Source organism: Morone saxatilis, unplaced genomic scaffold (genome assembly GCF_004916995.1).
Source record: "Morone saxatilis isolate NCDOM2014 unplaced genomic scaffold, NCSU_SB_2.0 Contig19, whole genome shotgun sequence".
Lineage (NCBI taxonomy): Eukaryota > Metazoa > Chordata > Actinopteri > Moronidae > Morone > Morone saxatilis.
In genome coordinates this window covers 14,162,729-14,177,280 of record NW_023339751.1, presented here as the reverse complement: position 1 = coordinate 14,177,280, position 14,552 = coordinate 14,162,729, and the positions used below count along the sequence as shown (strand labels likewise).

The following is a 14,552-nucleotide window of genomic DNA, read 5'->3' as shown; positions in this document are numbered from 1 at the left end:
TGGGAAGCTGCTCCTGCACAAGCTCTTGTCAATACTATGGAAACTGTTGTTATGACTACTCCTGTAAGTAACAAGACTCAGAAGAGAAACCGCTACACAGTATGGTCACAATTTTAACAAAATCATATTACATCACACTGAAATGCTCTACTCCAATATTACTCACAAAGTAATTTATGACATTATTATCCAAAGTTTACAGAGAAATTGAAATCTTTTCCTCTTAATATGATGCATTTCCTGTAGAAACAGGATGTTGGAGCGAACGCCTTAAGAGCAGCATGTCCTCATTTAAGAGGCTTCATATCACAGCCAGAAAAGACACATTTTTAGTCAGACTATGGCAATGTCCTCCTCACTGGTGTGCTCAAAACAACTGCTGGCAGACTGAATAACAATATGGAGGTGCCAGGATCATATTTTTTGTTCACCATTGTAGAATAAACAACAGGTGTATCATAGTATTTGTTTAACACAGTAGGAAGAGGTCATTTTTATTCTCCTCTCTTCTCTTTGTCATGTAGCTTACTGCCAGTCAAGCACTGCCGAACCTATGACACCAACCTCAGGTATGAAAACCTCTCAAGTATTTTTGGAATAAACCGACATTTAGTAGAGTTAGTGATCATTTATTCTGATAGCAGATTTCTAAAATTTTTGTATTCTCCGGTGTCATTCAGCCCAGCCCTCATGTCGATACAACTGCGGCAGTTACATGGGAAGCTGCTCCTGCTCAAGCTCTTGTCAATCCTATGGAAACTGTTGTAACGACTACTACTGTAAGTATTGTGTCATTCAAAGCTCATTTCCATCACCTTTGATCGCAGTTTCCACTAAAAAGTAGGACTTAAACCCATGGGTTTGTTTTTTCCAACAGCCTACTGCAGAGTCACACCTACAGGTAAGATCCTCCGTGTGCAAAATGAGCCTTACTGCAAATACAGTTCACTGCAATGACACGTTTTCTTGTCCACCTTCAGCAAACTCCTGTGGAGGCTCTCTGTTTGGCTCTGGCACCTTCTCCAGCCCGAACCACCCTGACTACTACCATGACAGTGCCTACTGTACCTGGCAGCTACGAGCTGCGTATGACCAAAGAATCTTCCTGGAATTCATGTACCTGCAGTGAGTGGAGAATAGACCGCTTTTTGATGATGATGAGTTTAAATTAGCAGCATTACTATGTGAATAAATCTAAACTGATAGCCATGACGGAAACTAGAACGGTTTTGCAATTTTGCTTTAATAAGTCAGTAATTTATAGTTTTTTTTAATCATCTTTTTAAAAAAACAGATTGGATAACTGCTGCTCCTGTGACTACATTGCAGTCTATGATGGGCCATCTGTTAGCTCACGATACCTGGGGAAAGTATGCAACTCAAGTCTGAGTACTTTCTACTCCTCATCAAACTACATGACTGTGCTCTTCCGGACTGATGGTTCTGTGGTTGGCAGAGGGTTCAATGCTAAGTTCATAAGCTCTCTTCCACCAAGCTCAGGTACAATTATGGTATATTTAATAGTGGTTATGGTTGTGTAATTGTGATGAGAGGCCCTAATACAAAGATGGTATTGGTTGCATTGTGGGTAATGTAGGATCCAGTATTTTGCATGCTAGGGACTAAAAGACAGGCTATTTTAGCCTCTCCTGCTCCCATTTTGGACATTCTCTATTTAGATCTAGTTTTTTTTTTTTATCCCTTTAACTCAGCTAAAGTCCAAAACAATCACTGTCCCTTTAATCCCCTTTCTAACTGTACAGTCTAAAAACAGCCAAAATACTGTAAATTAGCATATCCGCACATCCTTTTCTGTCAGGTGGTCAACCAATTCCGGCTAAAATTCAGCTAGACTAAAAGTCTATAATCACACTAGTGACTCTGTGAGGTTGTGCTTAGGCGTAATGGTGCTTTGCGCTAAACGCAAACGTCTGCTTACAGGATACACATTGTTTAAAGGAGCTACATGTAGGGGTAGCATATCAGATATCAGGAGGAGGGATTCAGGCTATGGGCAGGGGAGACCCAGTGGGGAATGCTGGCGTGGTGCGGACAAATTAAAAACTCGAGCCAATGATGGCACTGTATGGAAAAGTGAGACATCACCAGAGTTAATACAATTCATCCTAATGGGGACATAAATGTCTGCACTAAATTTCGTTGCAATCAATTGCATCCAACAGTCACTGTTTCATTCAAAATCACAAATGTCAACCTCATAGCTACGGGAGGAATCAGGGTCACTAAAATCAGTAGGTTTCCTCCTCTGGGGACCATGAATGTCTGTACAGAATTTAAAAATATCCTGTTAACATGGTCCTTTGTCAGGTCGAGTGGACTGTTCCTCAGACAACATGAACATTGTGATTGAGAGGACGTACCTGAACTCTCTCGGCTACGACGGCCACAGTCTGTACTTGAATGACCCGCACTGCAGACCCCAGGTTTCCAGATATCAGGTGGTCTTCAGTTTCCCCATTAACACTTGTGGCAACATTCGAAAGGTAAACAACCCATCACTTTCTGGAAAACATGAACAATGTACAGAACTTCCTAATGACGCTCCTACAAATTATGGGACATGTCAGTGGAACCCTGAGTGTGACTATTTTTCAATATCATCTACCTTGAACAGTTTGAGAATGGCAGAGTTGTGTACACCAACACTCTCCGTGCCTACGCCTCCAGCTCCGGAGAGATCACACGCCAGTCTCACTTTAAGCTGAACGTGGGCTGTCGAATGGAGCAGGACTCAGTGGCCCAGATCATGTACCTTGTCTATCATCGTGACAACAGCAGCATTACAGGCACAGGCAGGTTCAACACCAGCATGGATTTCTACACATCCAGCAGCTTCTACTATAAGGTGTGTTTGGGTAGAAAGTGATGAACAGAAAATTCCTTATATAAATACTTCCACACCATGATGACATTTTGCTTTTACCCTCTCAGGTGACTCAAGTTCCATACGAGGTGGCACTCAACCAGAACTTGTATGTCCAAGTGGAGTTAAGGAGGGGTGACAGCACCCTGGTCCTCTTTCTGGACACCTGTGTGGCTTCACCATCACCCCATGATTTCCAGAGCAGATCTTACTACCTGGTCCGTAACGGGTAAGATGAGAGCACAAGCTGTGTAGATTAAGTATCTAACGACCATTGGCTTTCCGTTCCTGTTTTCTCGTGTGATTAATGCTGAAACATCTAGGGAATAGTACTAAGTAGATTTACTGAAAATCTGTTCTTAAGTAGGTATTGGTACCTGGAGTAGATTAAAGTAAACATAAAAAAAAAACGCCTGGTGAATACAGATCCTTGGTCTTCTGTTGTACTGTTCAGTAACACTGTGTCTATTTCACGTTTAGATGTCCTGTAGACAACACCTACCAGGCCTACGTAACTGGCACCCGTGCGTATGCCCGTTTCACATTTAAAGCCTTCCAGTTCCTGCGAGCCACAGAGTCTGTTTACATCCAGTGCAAGGTCCAGATATGCCCTGCCTCTGACAACAACTCCCGCTGCCGCAGAGGCTGCAGCAAGCGTGCAGCCAGAGACGTGGGGTCAGAACACGACAGCCAAACTCTGGTCCTGGGTCCCATCCAACTCAAAGGTGTGTAGCCATTTGTACCTGGTTTTGATACCAATAGTGGATCAACTGAAGCATTATAGTAGGTTAGCAGTAAGGTCACTTATGTCCTCACAATAAACAATAAAAGACATTTCACTATTTCTCTTCACCAGAGCCTGAGAAAAAGGAAGAGGAGACACATGAGCAGGACAAGGCTTAACTTGATACTGCAATGAGCTGCTTCAGTCATCTTTACCGAGCACTCAACATTCTGTTAATTGTGACACTGAATTTTAATCACAAGTAACCATTTATTTTCTCTTTATTGCATTACCTGATTAAAAGCATCACTAAAAGACAATCTGTGTTTGTGTTTTTCATTGTCATACTAACCTTAAATGTTAGCATACCATAATAAAATCATCACTGCTATTCATTTCTGTTCTTGGGAAAATAGCAATTCCACAATTTATATATATATTAAGCTCCTCACCCATCCCTTCAGAAGACCTTTATTAAAGGGAATAAAATGAATACAAAAATTTATACATTTTACACAGTCAAAGACAAACTTGTAAAAGATATCCATATAACATATACTTTTTAAAAAATGGGAAGACTCAACACAATAATTCCATGGAAAGATGTACTTAATATTATCTGTAATTCAGCCTTAGATCTATATATGTAATACAAATACATATAATATTTTAATTAATACATTTTTACCAACTAAAAAAATTATTGATGAAAAAACTATTTGGGGCTTAGAGCAATCTAGCTTGTGCGGGTTTTGCAATGATGACGAGGAATTAATCTTGCATCCGATGAGGTATTGTCCTGTTGTTGCTCTATTTTGGGTTCAAGTCCAAAAATGGATATTAAACTGTAATAAAAATACACTATTATTTACTAGTTTTAGGAGATTTAAGTCATAGTAAATCAGTAGTATTGTAATCCTGTTTGGAAAAGCATTCGTAATAAACCTGAAAGTACACACAAAGCTTAAAATACCAGATTTCATCTAAAAGGCCCACTGGATGATAGAAAGGTCAACATCTAAAAAAGGAAACCGCAGACCTTGAAATTGCTAAAAGAATGGGAAAAACTAAACCTCAGGGAAGGATGGAAATTAGAGCCATTTGATTGTGTTGGATTATGTATGCATGAGTTAAAGTACAGCCTCAGATATCATAATATAATCAATAGGCTGTACTGTGCTGTGGAGGTCTGTGGGGTGGGCAGACAGCAGGCCGGCCTATGGGGTGCCTGCACTTCCTCCCACTCTTGGTGCTGGTTCTGTGCCCAGTGGACCGGCTTTGGCCCAATTGGAGACCCCATTAGACAAACGACAATCTATTTATTGCACTCATTATAACTATTGATATTATTATTTATCCATTAAATCTTAGCATTACAATTATTATGAATCTCTTCTCCTTTGTTGCTGTTTTGGCCAGTTCACCTAACTCTGTACATACTTTGATTTACACTACTGTGTTGGTGTATGTAGGTGTGTGTGTGAATGTGTGTCAACTATGCAATTTTTTTTTTCTCTCCCTCTCCCTGTCTGGGTAGGTGTTTATAGGTATTCTTAAGTGTAGGAGTGTGTTTGGGCTTTGTTGGGTTATCTGTTTTGGGTGTTGTTTGGATATTTGGTGGACTGATGACCTTTTGGTTGTGATGTTGATCTCGTGGTAGGTTGGTGGATGGTTCGGCTGTGATGTGTGGACCCCGGAGTATTTCTATTCTTATGTATAGTATGGTGCGGCCTGTGTCATATGTTGTATGTATTCAAATAAAAAAGAAAGAAAAAAATGAAGACAAAGCACAGCTCAGTTAGAAAACACTTTACTTATAAATTAGTTAGATTAATTCATGTCACAATAAAATGATTTGCCATCCCAGAGGGAGAGAGTGATCGCCAGAAGGCTTCAACATTCACCATTACCTAGGAACCTACGACACACTGAGAACATAAGGCAGTCATTACTGGATGCCCCTATTACTGGTAAGCATGGTGACAAGGAGGTGGTCCTATAAACAGTAACTATGTTCTCCACGCATGTTGCTAAGCAACAGACAACAGTACCCAAGACAAAGAACAATCTTGATAAAGTAGCAGTCTTACTGCAACATGGTTTTGCTTTATTGACACTGAACATCTATCCAACCACTCAGAATACAATACTCAGTAAATATTCAGAAAAGCACTGGGATCCATATGATGAATGCAGAATCTCAGTGTTTGTTATCACAAAGGCTCAAACGTGGCATCCCCAGTGCTACGTGGCAATTCTGAAAAACTGTTCACATGAGACACAAGACTTGATTCTGTCCTAAACATTGAGACACTGGATACCTTCTTACAATATCAAAAGATCAGAATGTGACACAATTAAAAGGATTATGCAAAACCCCTTTAACAAAACGAGTGAAGTTACCATGATGCTGGTCAAAGAAGGGCACTGTGTGGAGGGACGTCAAAACAACACGACTTCTACAAAATCTAGTTTAACAACTGAGCTGGCTGACCAAAAACCACTGATACAAAGTTTGGCCAGGTTTTACAGTGGATGCCATCCATATAGTTTTGATCCCAAAGTTTCTTAGCAGCATTCATGGAGCAGAATTTTGGCAAAATAAAAATCATTGCTACCATTGAAAACTACAATGGCCACACTTTTTTTCCTAAGGTTCTGGGCCTACCCATTACAGTAAGAAGAGGATATTGTAATAATATCCATTAATCTTCAAAATAACAGTCCTCTCTATCTTGGAAACACAAGAAAGTGACTATGTCAGGCACTGCAAAGAAATAGTAGTAATGCACCAAGCACTGAAATAATTTCAACAAGGCTTAAGTAAGATCTCTCTAGGCCAACAGTTTCCCTCCTGTGTTAGTATCATCAGAGCAATCTTCTGATAAAGCTCCAGGAGTGTTGAGAATTTATTTGGGCTGCCCACTCAGAGTTACCCTAGAAAAGGCTTTTTTTTGTTTGCATGGTGTATTATTATAAAAAAGGGACATGCTGTTGAGAGTGAGCCCTCCCCCCTTAACTGTGATGGCAGGCACAGGTGAACTACAGTCATATGTTTTTCCTGTTTACATTTGGTAACTACATGTGTATAGTATGTATTCTGCCCTTAGCAGCACTGTTATCGCTTTATTTATTAATACGTTGGTTTTACTTTTCTGATGATTTCCTTCCAATGGCCACTGGTTTTCATTCATCCTCAGTCTGATTTGTGGCCATTTAAAATGTACCCATCTACATTTGCTTTAGATAGGAACAGTGAAAACCAGTTTAGTTAGCATGGTATTGCATTTGAAAGTTTGCCAGTCAGTTACATTTGTGTTCCTAGGGGAAACATCAGCCTCCAACAACAGCCTTATGTTTAACAATAACAAACTTTCAAAAATTCAAGGTATATTGTGAATTTGGCAATCTACGACATTAAATAAGGTTAAGTAAGTAGATTTTCTGATTTATGACGGCATGTGAGTGTAACTCCACCACCACAAATAAATTCTCAACCTGTTGAAAACACTGATCATCCCTTTATAATACACTTGAATGGGCACCATACAAACCATCTGAATGTTGACGTTTTCCTGTATAAGTACAACTTTCAAAGGCTAGGCTACATCAAGGCCAAGTAAAAGACCAATAAATAAAATTACTATGGAATTAATAAAACAAAGTTGTCCGTTAAAAGTTCTTTCAAAGGTTTCCTTATCCGTCCGTTACTTGTGCTGCCCGCGGGCAAAGTGGCAGGCAAAGTCATACTTGCTCTTGCACTTGTGGCCGCAGATGTTGCACTGGAATGGGTTCTCGTAGCCATGGCAACCCATGTGGATGGTGTAAAGGATGTTGTCGGGGAAGTAGATGTCACAGTGCTGGCAGTGATGCAGCATGTGGGGGTCCTGGAGTGGAGCGGACAGGCCTGGAGCCGGCGTACTGGGTTGGCTGTTGGAGATACTAGGGGTGCTGGTGCGCCCACTGTGCTCGCTGCAGGGGCCCCCTCCAGGGCTGCAACTGCTGTGCGGAGGAGCCCGGGGCTCTGGGGTGATTGGGGAAGAGGATGAGGCATGGACCATGCTGGCCACGGGAGCTGTGGCAGGGTGCGGCTGCTGGATGAGGAAGGGCTTCTCATCGACGATAGACTCTGCTCCTGGAGACATGGGAGGTTGAGTCTGGGCCTGAGACTCTGAAGGGAGGCTGGCCAACTGGCCTGCCAGGGTGGACAGCTGGTTCAGGGGGTTATCCATAACCATATCATGGTGATGGTGGTTTTGATTTGCGGAGTGCCCATCCTCAACTGCTCGACTCTGATTATCATAGGTCTCCTGACGTAAATGGGGCAGCTCGTGGGAGAAGTCGTTCACATTGTCAGCCTTGTGCACCACCATAGAAGGGGGGCTGAAGTTGATGAGGAGTCGGCGGCCGTAGCCCAGGGAGCTGGCCTTCTTCTGTAAAACACTCAGCATCTTCTTATGGGAGAGTGAGCGAGCACCTTTCATTGGCAGGAGTTTGTGGCGTCGGCGGCGATGGTGCGACAAGTTGCTACGATCACTGCAGCGGAATGAACACAGCTCGCACTTATAAGGCTTCTCGCCGGTGTGCGACCGCATGTGGGCCTCCAGGTGGCGCTCGTAGGCTGAGGCAAACGGGCAGAGGTGGCAGCGGTGAGGTTTCTCTCCTGTTTAATTGAGGAGAAACAGGCTAAGTAACAAAACCACGTCACTGTCATCCACTTTCAAATGAGCCACTGGCACGTACCTGTGTGAATTCGGATGTGCTCAATGAGTCTTGCTGTGCCTCTGGTGGCATAGTTGCAGTAGCGGCACTTGAGCTTCCCGTCGTAGGTCCTCTCGAAACCATCTACCAGGATCCCTGAGCTGTCCTCCAGTGACATGTCCACTGAGGGGTGATCCAGTCCATTCTGACTGCAGTCTGCATACAAGGACAAGGACAACTCAGATTATACTTTACTATCTAAGAAAACAAATGGTTCAGCAGTAATATATTATTTACATGAACACTGTAGCTAATTTTAATGCCTTTTTTACAGCTGACATTCCAGTTGATTAGAAAATAACATGCAGTCCAACACTTCAGTAGTATTTGTGTTGAGCTGCATACAATAGCATTAATTGCAGACGTATTGAAAGGTGGTGAAGAAAGGAAAAGGATGATTACTTGAGCAGTTACTCTCTATGATGCCACTGATGAAATTGATAACCGTGTTAGGAATCTGAAGTCAGATCAAATTAAAAAGGTGAATCTTTCAGCTGTACCGCAGAAGGGTTGCAGACAGTAGAGAAATGACACACAGTGAGTTTACCTGGCGGCAGCTCGTCAGCCTCCTTGACGCCGCTGACGGAGCCCGATATCATGTTGACATGTTGAGTCTGCTGACTCAGATACTCCTGGAAGTCCTTCACAAAGTCAAGCGTGTCCGGCTTTTCTTCACCCATTGAAAGAAAGTGATGCAAACGTCCGACCGACCACAATTACTGAAGGCGTGAGCTCCGGAAATGAACTAACGAAGAAAAACCAAAGCAACCACTCACATCTGAAACAACTGTAAAGTAGCACTGTCGCCAACGTTAGCTCGCGGTTTCTTCAGATACACACCTAACTTACCTCCTCGAAGATTAACTTGTTGGTTTAATGTAACCACTTTTGTTTGTTTGTTTGTTTGTTTGTTTGTTTGCTTTGAAAGCCGTGTTGTGGCTGTCCAGACACAAAGACAATATAATCCCGGAGATCTGTGATTGACAAGCAGGAAATCGGCGCGATCCGATGTCTGGTCGGTCGCTCCTACACACTCCTCCTCATCCTCCTCATCATCATCATCATCATCCTCGTCATGTTGTTGCCAAAGCTACGTACGCTAACTTACGTTAGCCACACAGCTAACGTTAGCTTATCTTGGAGGAAACATCTTAGAAAACAGAAACGCCAATATCCGGTCGACACTGGTCTTTATTTACATCGCCTGTACGCGTTAGAGTAAGTCCTCTACAGCACTACTGGTTTTAAATCCTTGTTTCAGCGGAGCCACTTGAAAGAAAAGACAACCTGCTAAATCAAAACAATAAAAGAGCCAGTGTAAGGGGTGAAAGTTCACTGCGTGTGCACCGGTGAAGTCCGTCCCGCCACAAGCTCAACGTACCCGCCAAGAAAGGTTCCCACCTGTAAGGCTGTAACTTTGACTAAAAGACATAGCTACACAGCTGCCCGTGGTATAAAATCAATAAAAACATTATTAGTGGACATTTTTAAAGTATAACATGACTCGACAACACGCCTCTTTGTCAGCGTGCCACAGAGAACCGGGTGAGATACAGTTTATATCAGTATCATGTAACGTTGTTATTTACACATACATAAAGCAAACTCTCTCCAGCTAACTAAAAACGACCTTTGACAGAGGAGATTATGTTAATGTGCCTGAAGGTGATGTTCCAGTGTTTTACTGGCTTTAATGGCTTTATGATCAAATATGGAACTGTTATTGTACTATATATTCTTTTTTTAAAAACATTGTATATTATATTTTTACACTTTAACACATTTGAATGTATTCCCACAAAATGTTTTCACACATTCAGATATGGTGATACACAGCTACAATGCTTTGGTCCCTATATTGACTCCATAATATATGATATCAAGACAGCAAACATTGTCTTAAAGTATGTACAGTGTTTTAACGTCACAGCCCTTATGGTGAGTTGGTGTTAAACATCAGCATTTAACTGTTCAAGTATAGGCAGGGAAGTATAGGCGTGAAGGGACTTGTTTTTTTAGACAGCCCCTAGAGTATTAACACCCATCTCTTGCCACCAGCTAATAAAGTCAACTGATACCATATCTACTCACATCCGTGACATGACACACTTTCATATGTACAGCTCACAATTATGCCCAAGTGGCAAATGAGCCACAACAATTGCATTACTTTCAAAAGCTATCGACTCATTTATGTTTTATCACAATCAATAATTTACCAGTGAGAGCTCGGTGAAGATCGCATTGCCCCATTTGTGTCAAAGTTGTAGGAAAACCACTGAGGAGTAGATGATAAACGACCACGTTGAGTAAGACTGCTGTATCCTTTTACCACATTACAACTGCAACTGTCAGAGCAGTAGAATTACAGCAGTAATGTAAACCTGCTGCCAGCTAATACTTTACTTTGTAACACGAGTCACTCATTTGGTGTTGAAAATACACCCGTCTACCCCATATTCAGTACCTGGACTTGTTTATGATGTGTTTGTGTGTCACATTAGAGCATTTTAACACACTATTCTAACACTTTTTGACAGTTACTTTGGTCCTGCATGGACACCTGCTGTTGCCTGTCCACATTTGAGTACAGTTATCTGGACACTAGATGGCGCACATGTCTCAGTAATGAAAGAGACACTTTCCATTCTGCCACACACTGTTTTGAGACTCAAGCACTCTACATGACACAAGATACAAAGCTAACACACGTAGGCTACTATTCTTTGGAAGTCCTAGTCTTACAGAAAAAGCTTGACTCATCAAGATTACACAGATCGTGGCTATCACTGCACAGACAATGAAAGCTCAGTGTACAGTCATCTAGTGAGTCTTGTAAGCTGACAGGGACAGCATGTACAGGACCAGTGGAAGATGTGACAGTTGCCCCCATCAGTTGAACCATGACCGCCGGAGCGGCCAATTACATCACCTTCTAACAGCCTGTCCCCACTAATGTTATTTTATTGCAATTTAATTATGCTCAGGTTTCCACCGGGGCCAGATCCTGTTGAATAATTTACACACAGCCACAATGATTTGTCGGCACGGAAAGACAAAGTGCGCACTTCTCAGGGCTCTCATTTGTTTCAGTAGTTTTGTTTTTAATTCCTACCATATAAATCATTAAAACAATAATCTTATGTTGTATTTCTAACTAAGCTTTTGCTGCAGAACTAATGGTGCCTTTGCTTTGAAGGACAGATTTATTAAGCCTAAAAATACTTAAGGAAATAATTGGTCAAACTTAATCTAGCATTAATGACATGTCCACTGCACGATATATTAAGCTGTTCTTTTAAAGGGCAGTGAGCATGTATTAATGAGACTGAGAGCAGGTAATACTCTAAAAGGGCTTACTAGGGCTGGCATTTACACCCAATAATGCTGTGGTCACTGATGGAAACTTCCTATACTTCAGTTTACAAAAAAATAACGTGTTGGTCATTGAATGCCATTAATACAATTACATAATATCTAATGTAGTATAAATTCAACCTGTTTATCTAAAATTTCAGTCTATTTTGATACAATTAGTCATATACTTAACATTTGTAAAGGTCTGACTTGAACTCAAAGCCTTGAGAATACTAATCAAAATTATACGAGCGAGTTTGAATATACACACTGCCACATGTAGAATGGGCTCTGGGACAACACCTGTCTTTGAGAAGGTTGCAGTGTTATCCACTTGCTCTGATTCACATTTAAAAGGCCTGAATGAAAAGGTTCCCTTCTCCTCTTAACCGCTTGATTTACAGGCTGTTTGTGGTTTAACGCCACACAAGACAATTGATTTGCTCCTCCTTCCCTGAAAGAAATTGGAATTTAATTTAGAGAAGGTCTTAAGCAGTTTTTAAAGACTTGGTGTCATTTGTTGGGCTTGTGTAAAAGCTGCATTAGAGATTACCCTCCTGGAAAAGCTTTTTAATCCTAGACAAGTGCAGCCATAGTAACGGTAGACGGGAGCCTCTTGGAGGCAGAAAGGTAAAGGGGGGCTTTGACAAGATTTATTCTTCTCTTACTGAGACTGTTTCTTTCTTGAGGTCTCCCGCTCCATGAGGAGCATTTGAAAAAGAACTGAGAGGTAGGGGATAGGATAAAGGAGGTATATATTAAGCTTTTCTTTCCTCTCACCACTTAATTTCCTTGCAGGCGCGCCTTGCGCCGTTGTAATGAATGTAATTGCCGCCTTTGATGAGAATGCTATTATCTGGATCACACTTTACATGGGCAAACAAGACTGCCCCTCCCTCCACCTCCACCTCCCATTTAACTCAGCAATGAGACCCCCCAATTATGCAGGGAACAAGTGGCTTTTCATAAAGCCAGCGTGTCGCTCTTGATTGGTGAGGCTTGGAGCCGGCTACATGTGGACAAAGGATAGATTAGATGTGATATAGGCACACCAAAAACCCCATTTCCTTGATTAATTTCCTGCATGCCTCACAGAAAGGGCCCACTCTCTCCCCACTGAATTCTATCTCTCCTTTAAAGACAAACTTTCATCTTTTGATAGATGTGGCAACTCAATGGACAGACAGACATTTTATTGACCTAAGTTTGACCACAGCTGCCTGAGCTTCAGAAGGGAATAGGAGCAGCAAGAGAAATGTTTCACTTCAGCGTAGGAGGATGGGCTTATTTTTCTTATAAAAAGCTCAAAATCTTTGTGGCCCTTACAGTATTTTTCTGCCATCAGCCAGGATCAACCCACTTTTCATGCTGATCTTTTTGTGCTCTCATGTCATCCCCCTCAGCACACAAACGCTGGTTGCTCACTCATTCTCTTTCTTTCACACACCCACACACGGACACACAGAGGCACACTAAACAGCCATTTGATAATAGTGGCAAACAGATATGATGGGACTTTATGAGGCGATGCGCGATAAAGCTGCTGTCACCTTAGGAAGTCTAAGTGTTCTTCTGACTGCCTTATTACCGTATTAAAGCACCACTCGACAAATTCACACACACCTCAGCCTGGCTCTGACAACCCGGCGTGATTCTGTCCAATATTCCACCAGGCTGAAATATCGAGAACAATCAAATCGACTGTCACAAGTGACAAATTATACTATTACTCCTCAAAGATTGTCATCCTTGAAATGTATTCATAGCCATTTCTTCTTTTATCGGTGAGTGATTATTCCTCTAAGCAAGCAATTCCCCAGTGATAAATTGGTAATCAATTCATTTGACTATTATGCTTTGAGAATGGCTCCAAGGTATCAGCAGCATTGGTCACTCTTATTCACTTGCATATATATCCAACACTAACTCATAGTGCTGTTGGGGCTGATGGATGCTGGTTGCCCGACCACCTGACTCTTAAAGGTTTATACCATCAGAAACAGGTTGCCATCCGGACCCAGTCACGACAGAGAAAGAATTGGCCAATATTTTTGACTGAAGTGGCATTTTAGTAGTATTTATTTGATGGTCCCCCTACCAAAACCATGGGCCACAAATAAAGAAGATGGTATAATAGCTTTTGACTGCCCAGCTAGCTCCCGACTTGAAATGAAGTGTCCAGTTGTGAGTTATCGTGGCCAAACGTCATTTGTACAGCCTGAAAAGTGGGGACATTTTTCTAGCTTGTCACTCTCAGGCTATAGCTCATTGTCCTGAATGATGCCTCTGAACGCACAGTTGCCCTAATACGAGTATTTCACTCGCACCGCAAGAAGGCTGGTAATGGATTAGCCTGTCCATAGGAAGATAATATAGTGCGTCCACTGGCACATCTTTAAACACCAATGGGTCACAGTATCAACTGTCAGCATGTCTGCCACACGGCTCACATTTACTACTGATCTTAGTCTTCAGCCTAGTTTTGACCGAAACAAATATCTTTTTTTTTCAGGGCTGCAAGTAACAATTACTTGTAGCGATCGGGCTGGCGATTATTTTCTTGATTAACTGGTTAATCGGTTAAACGTTTCGTCTCTGAAATGTCTGGAAAAAACGAAACATGTATGTGACAATGTGACATTTTCAAATTGCTTGTTTTGTTTGACTAACAGTCCAAAACCAATATATTTAATATGCTATCACATAAGACATGCAGCAAATCCTGCAAAAATTATTATAGCTAATCGATTAACCAACTAATCATTTAAGCTCTACTGTTTTTATTTGCTTATGTCTTTTATTTTTGCCGGTTGTCACCTAGAATTT

General features: G+C 41.7%; 2 protein-coding genes across 4 annotated transcripts in view; one reads left to right on the top strand and one right to left on the bottom strand.

The window, feature by feature from the left end:
* Positions 1-3,919, top strand: part of cuzd1.2 (CUB and zona pellucida-like domains 1, tandem duplicate 2) — a 10,549-nt gene extending 6,630 nt beyond the window's left edge. For both annotated transcript variants that reach the window (XM_035663729.1, XM_035663727.1), the window contains exons 11-20: positions 525-569; positions 681-779; positions 878-901; positions 981-1,125; positions 1,295-1,500; positions 2,329-2,504; positions 2,636-2,866; positions 2,953-3,113; positions 3,365-3,609; positions 3,741-3,919. In XM_035663729.1, the coding sequence (XP_035519622.1) occupies positions 525-569; positions 681-779; positions 878-901; positions 981-1,125; positions 1,295-1,500; positions 2,329-2,504; positions 2,636-2,866; positions 2,953-3,113; positions 3,365-3,609; positions 3,741-3,787 (1,379 nt within the window). In that variant the 3' untranslated portion in view covers positions 3,788-3,919. The remainder of the gene's footprint in view (positions 1-524; positions 570-680; positions 780-877; positions 902-980; positions 1,126-1,294; positions 1,501-2,328; positions 2,505-2,635; positions 2,867-2,952; positions 3,114-3,364; positions 3,610-3,740) is intronic.
* Positions 3,920-5,402: 1,483 nt separating this feature from the next.
* ikzf5 (IKAROS family zinc finger 5) lies at positions 5,403-9,743 on the bottom strand. 2 transcript variants are annotated; one of them, XM_035663925.1, is made up of 4 exons: positions 9,210-9,743; positions 8,917-9,114; positions 8,352-8,525; positions 5,403-8,271 (listed from the first exon to the last, which is right to left on the bottom strand). In XM_035663925.1, exons 2-4 carry the CDS (start codon positions 9,047-9,049, stop codon positions 7,316-7,318), a joined length of 1,263 nt encoding a protein of 420 aa, XP_035519818.1. In that variant the 5' UTR covers positions 9,050-9,114; positions 9,210-9,743; the 3' UTR covers positions 5,403-7,315. The 2 variants fall into 2 exon arrangements, with proteins under 2 accessions (XP_035519818.1, XP_035519819.1); XM_035663926.1 differs by having other exon boundaries at positions 9,219-9,743.
* Positions 9,744-14,552: the final 4,809 nt, after the last annotated feature.

Coding starts and splice junctions, on each gene's coding strand:
- ikzf5 (XM_035663925.1), bottom strand. CDS start 9,049: ATGGGTGAAGAAAAGCCGGACACGCTTGACTTTGTGAAGGACTTCCAG. Junction 8,526..8,916: donor GGCTGACGAGCTGCCGCCAG/GTAAACTCACTG, acceptor CCTTGTATGCAG/ACTGCAGTCAGAATGGACTG. Junction 8,272..8,351: donor GCACATCCGAATTCACACAG/GTACGTGCCAGT, acceptor TCAATTAAACAG/GAGAGAAACCTCACCGCTGC.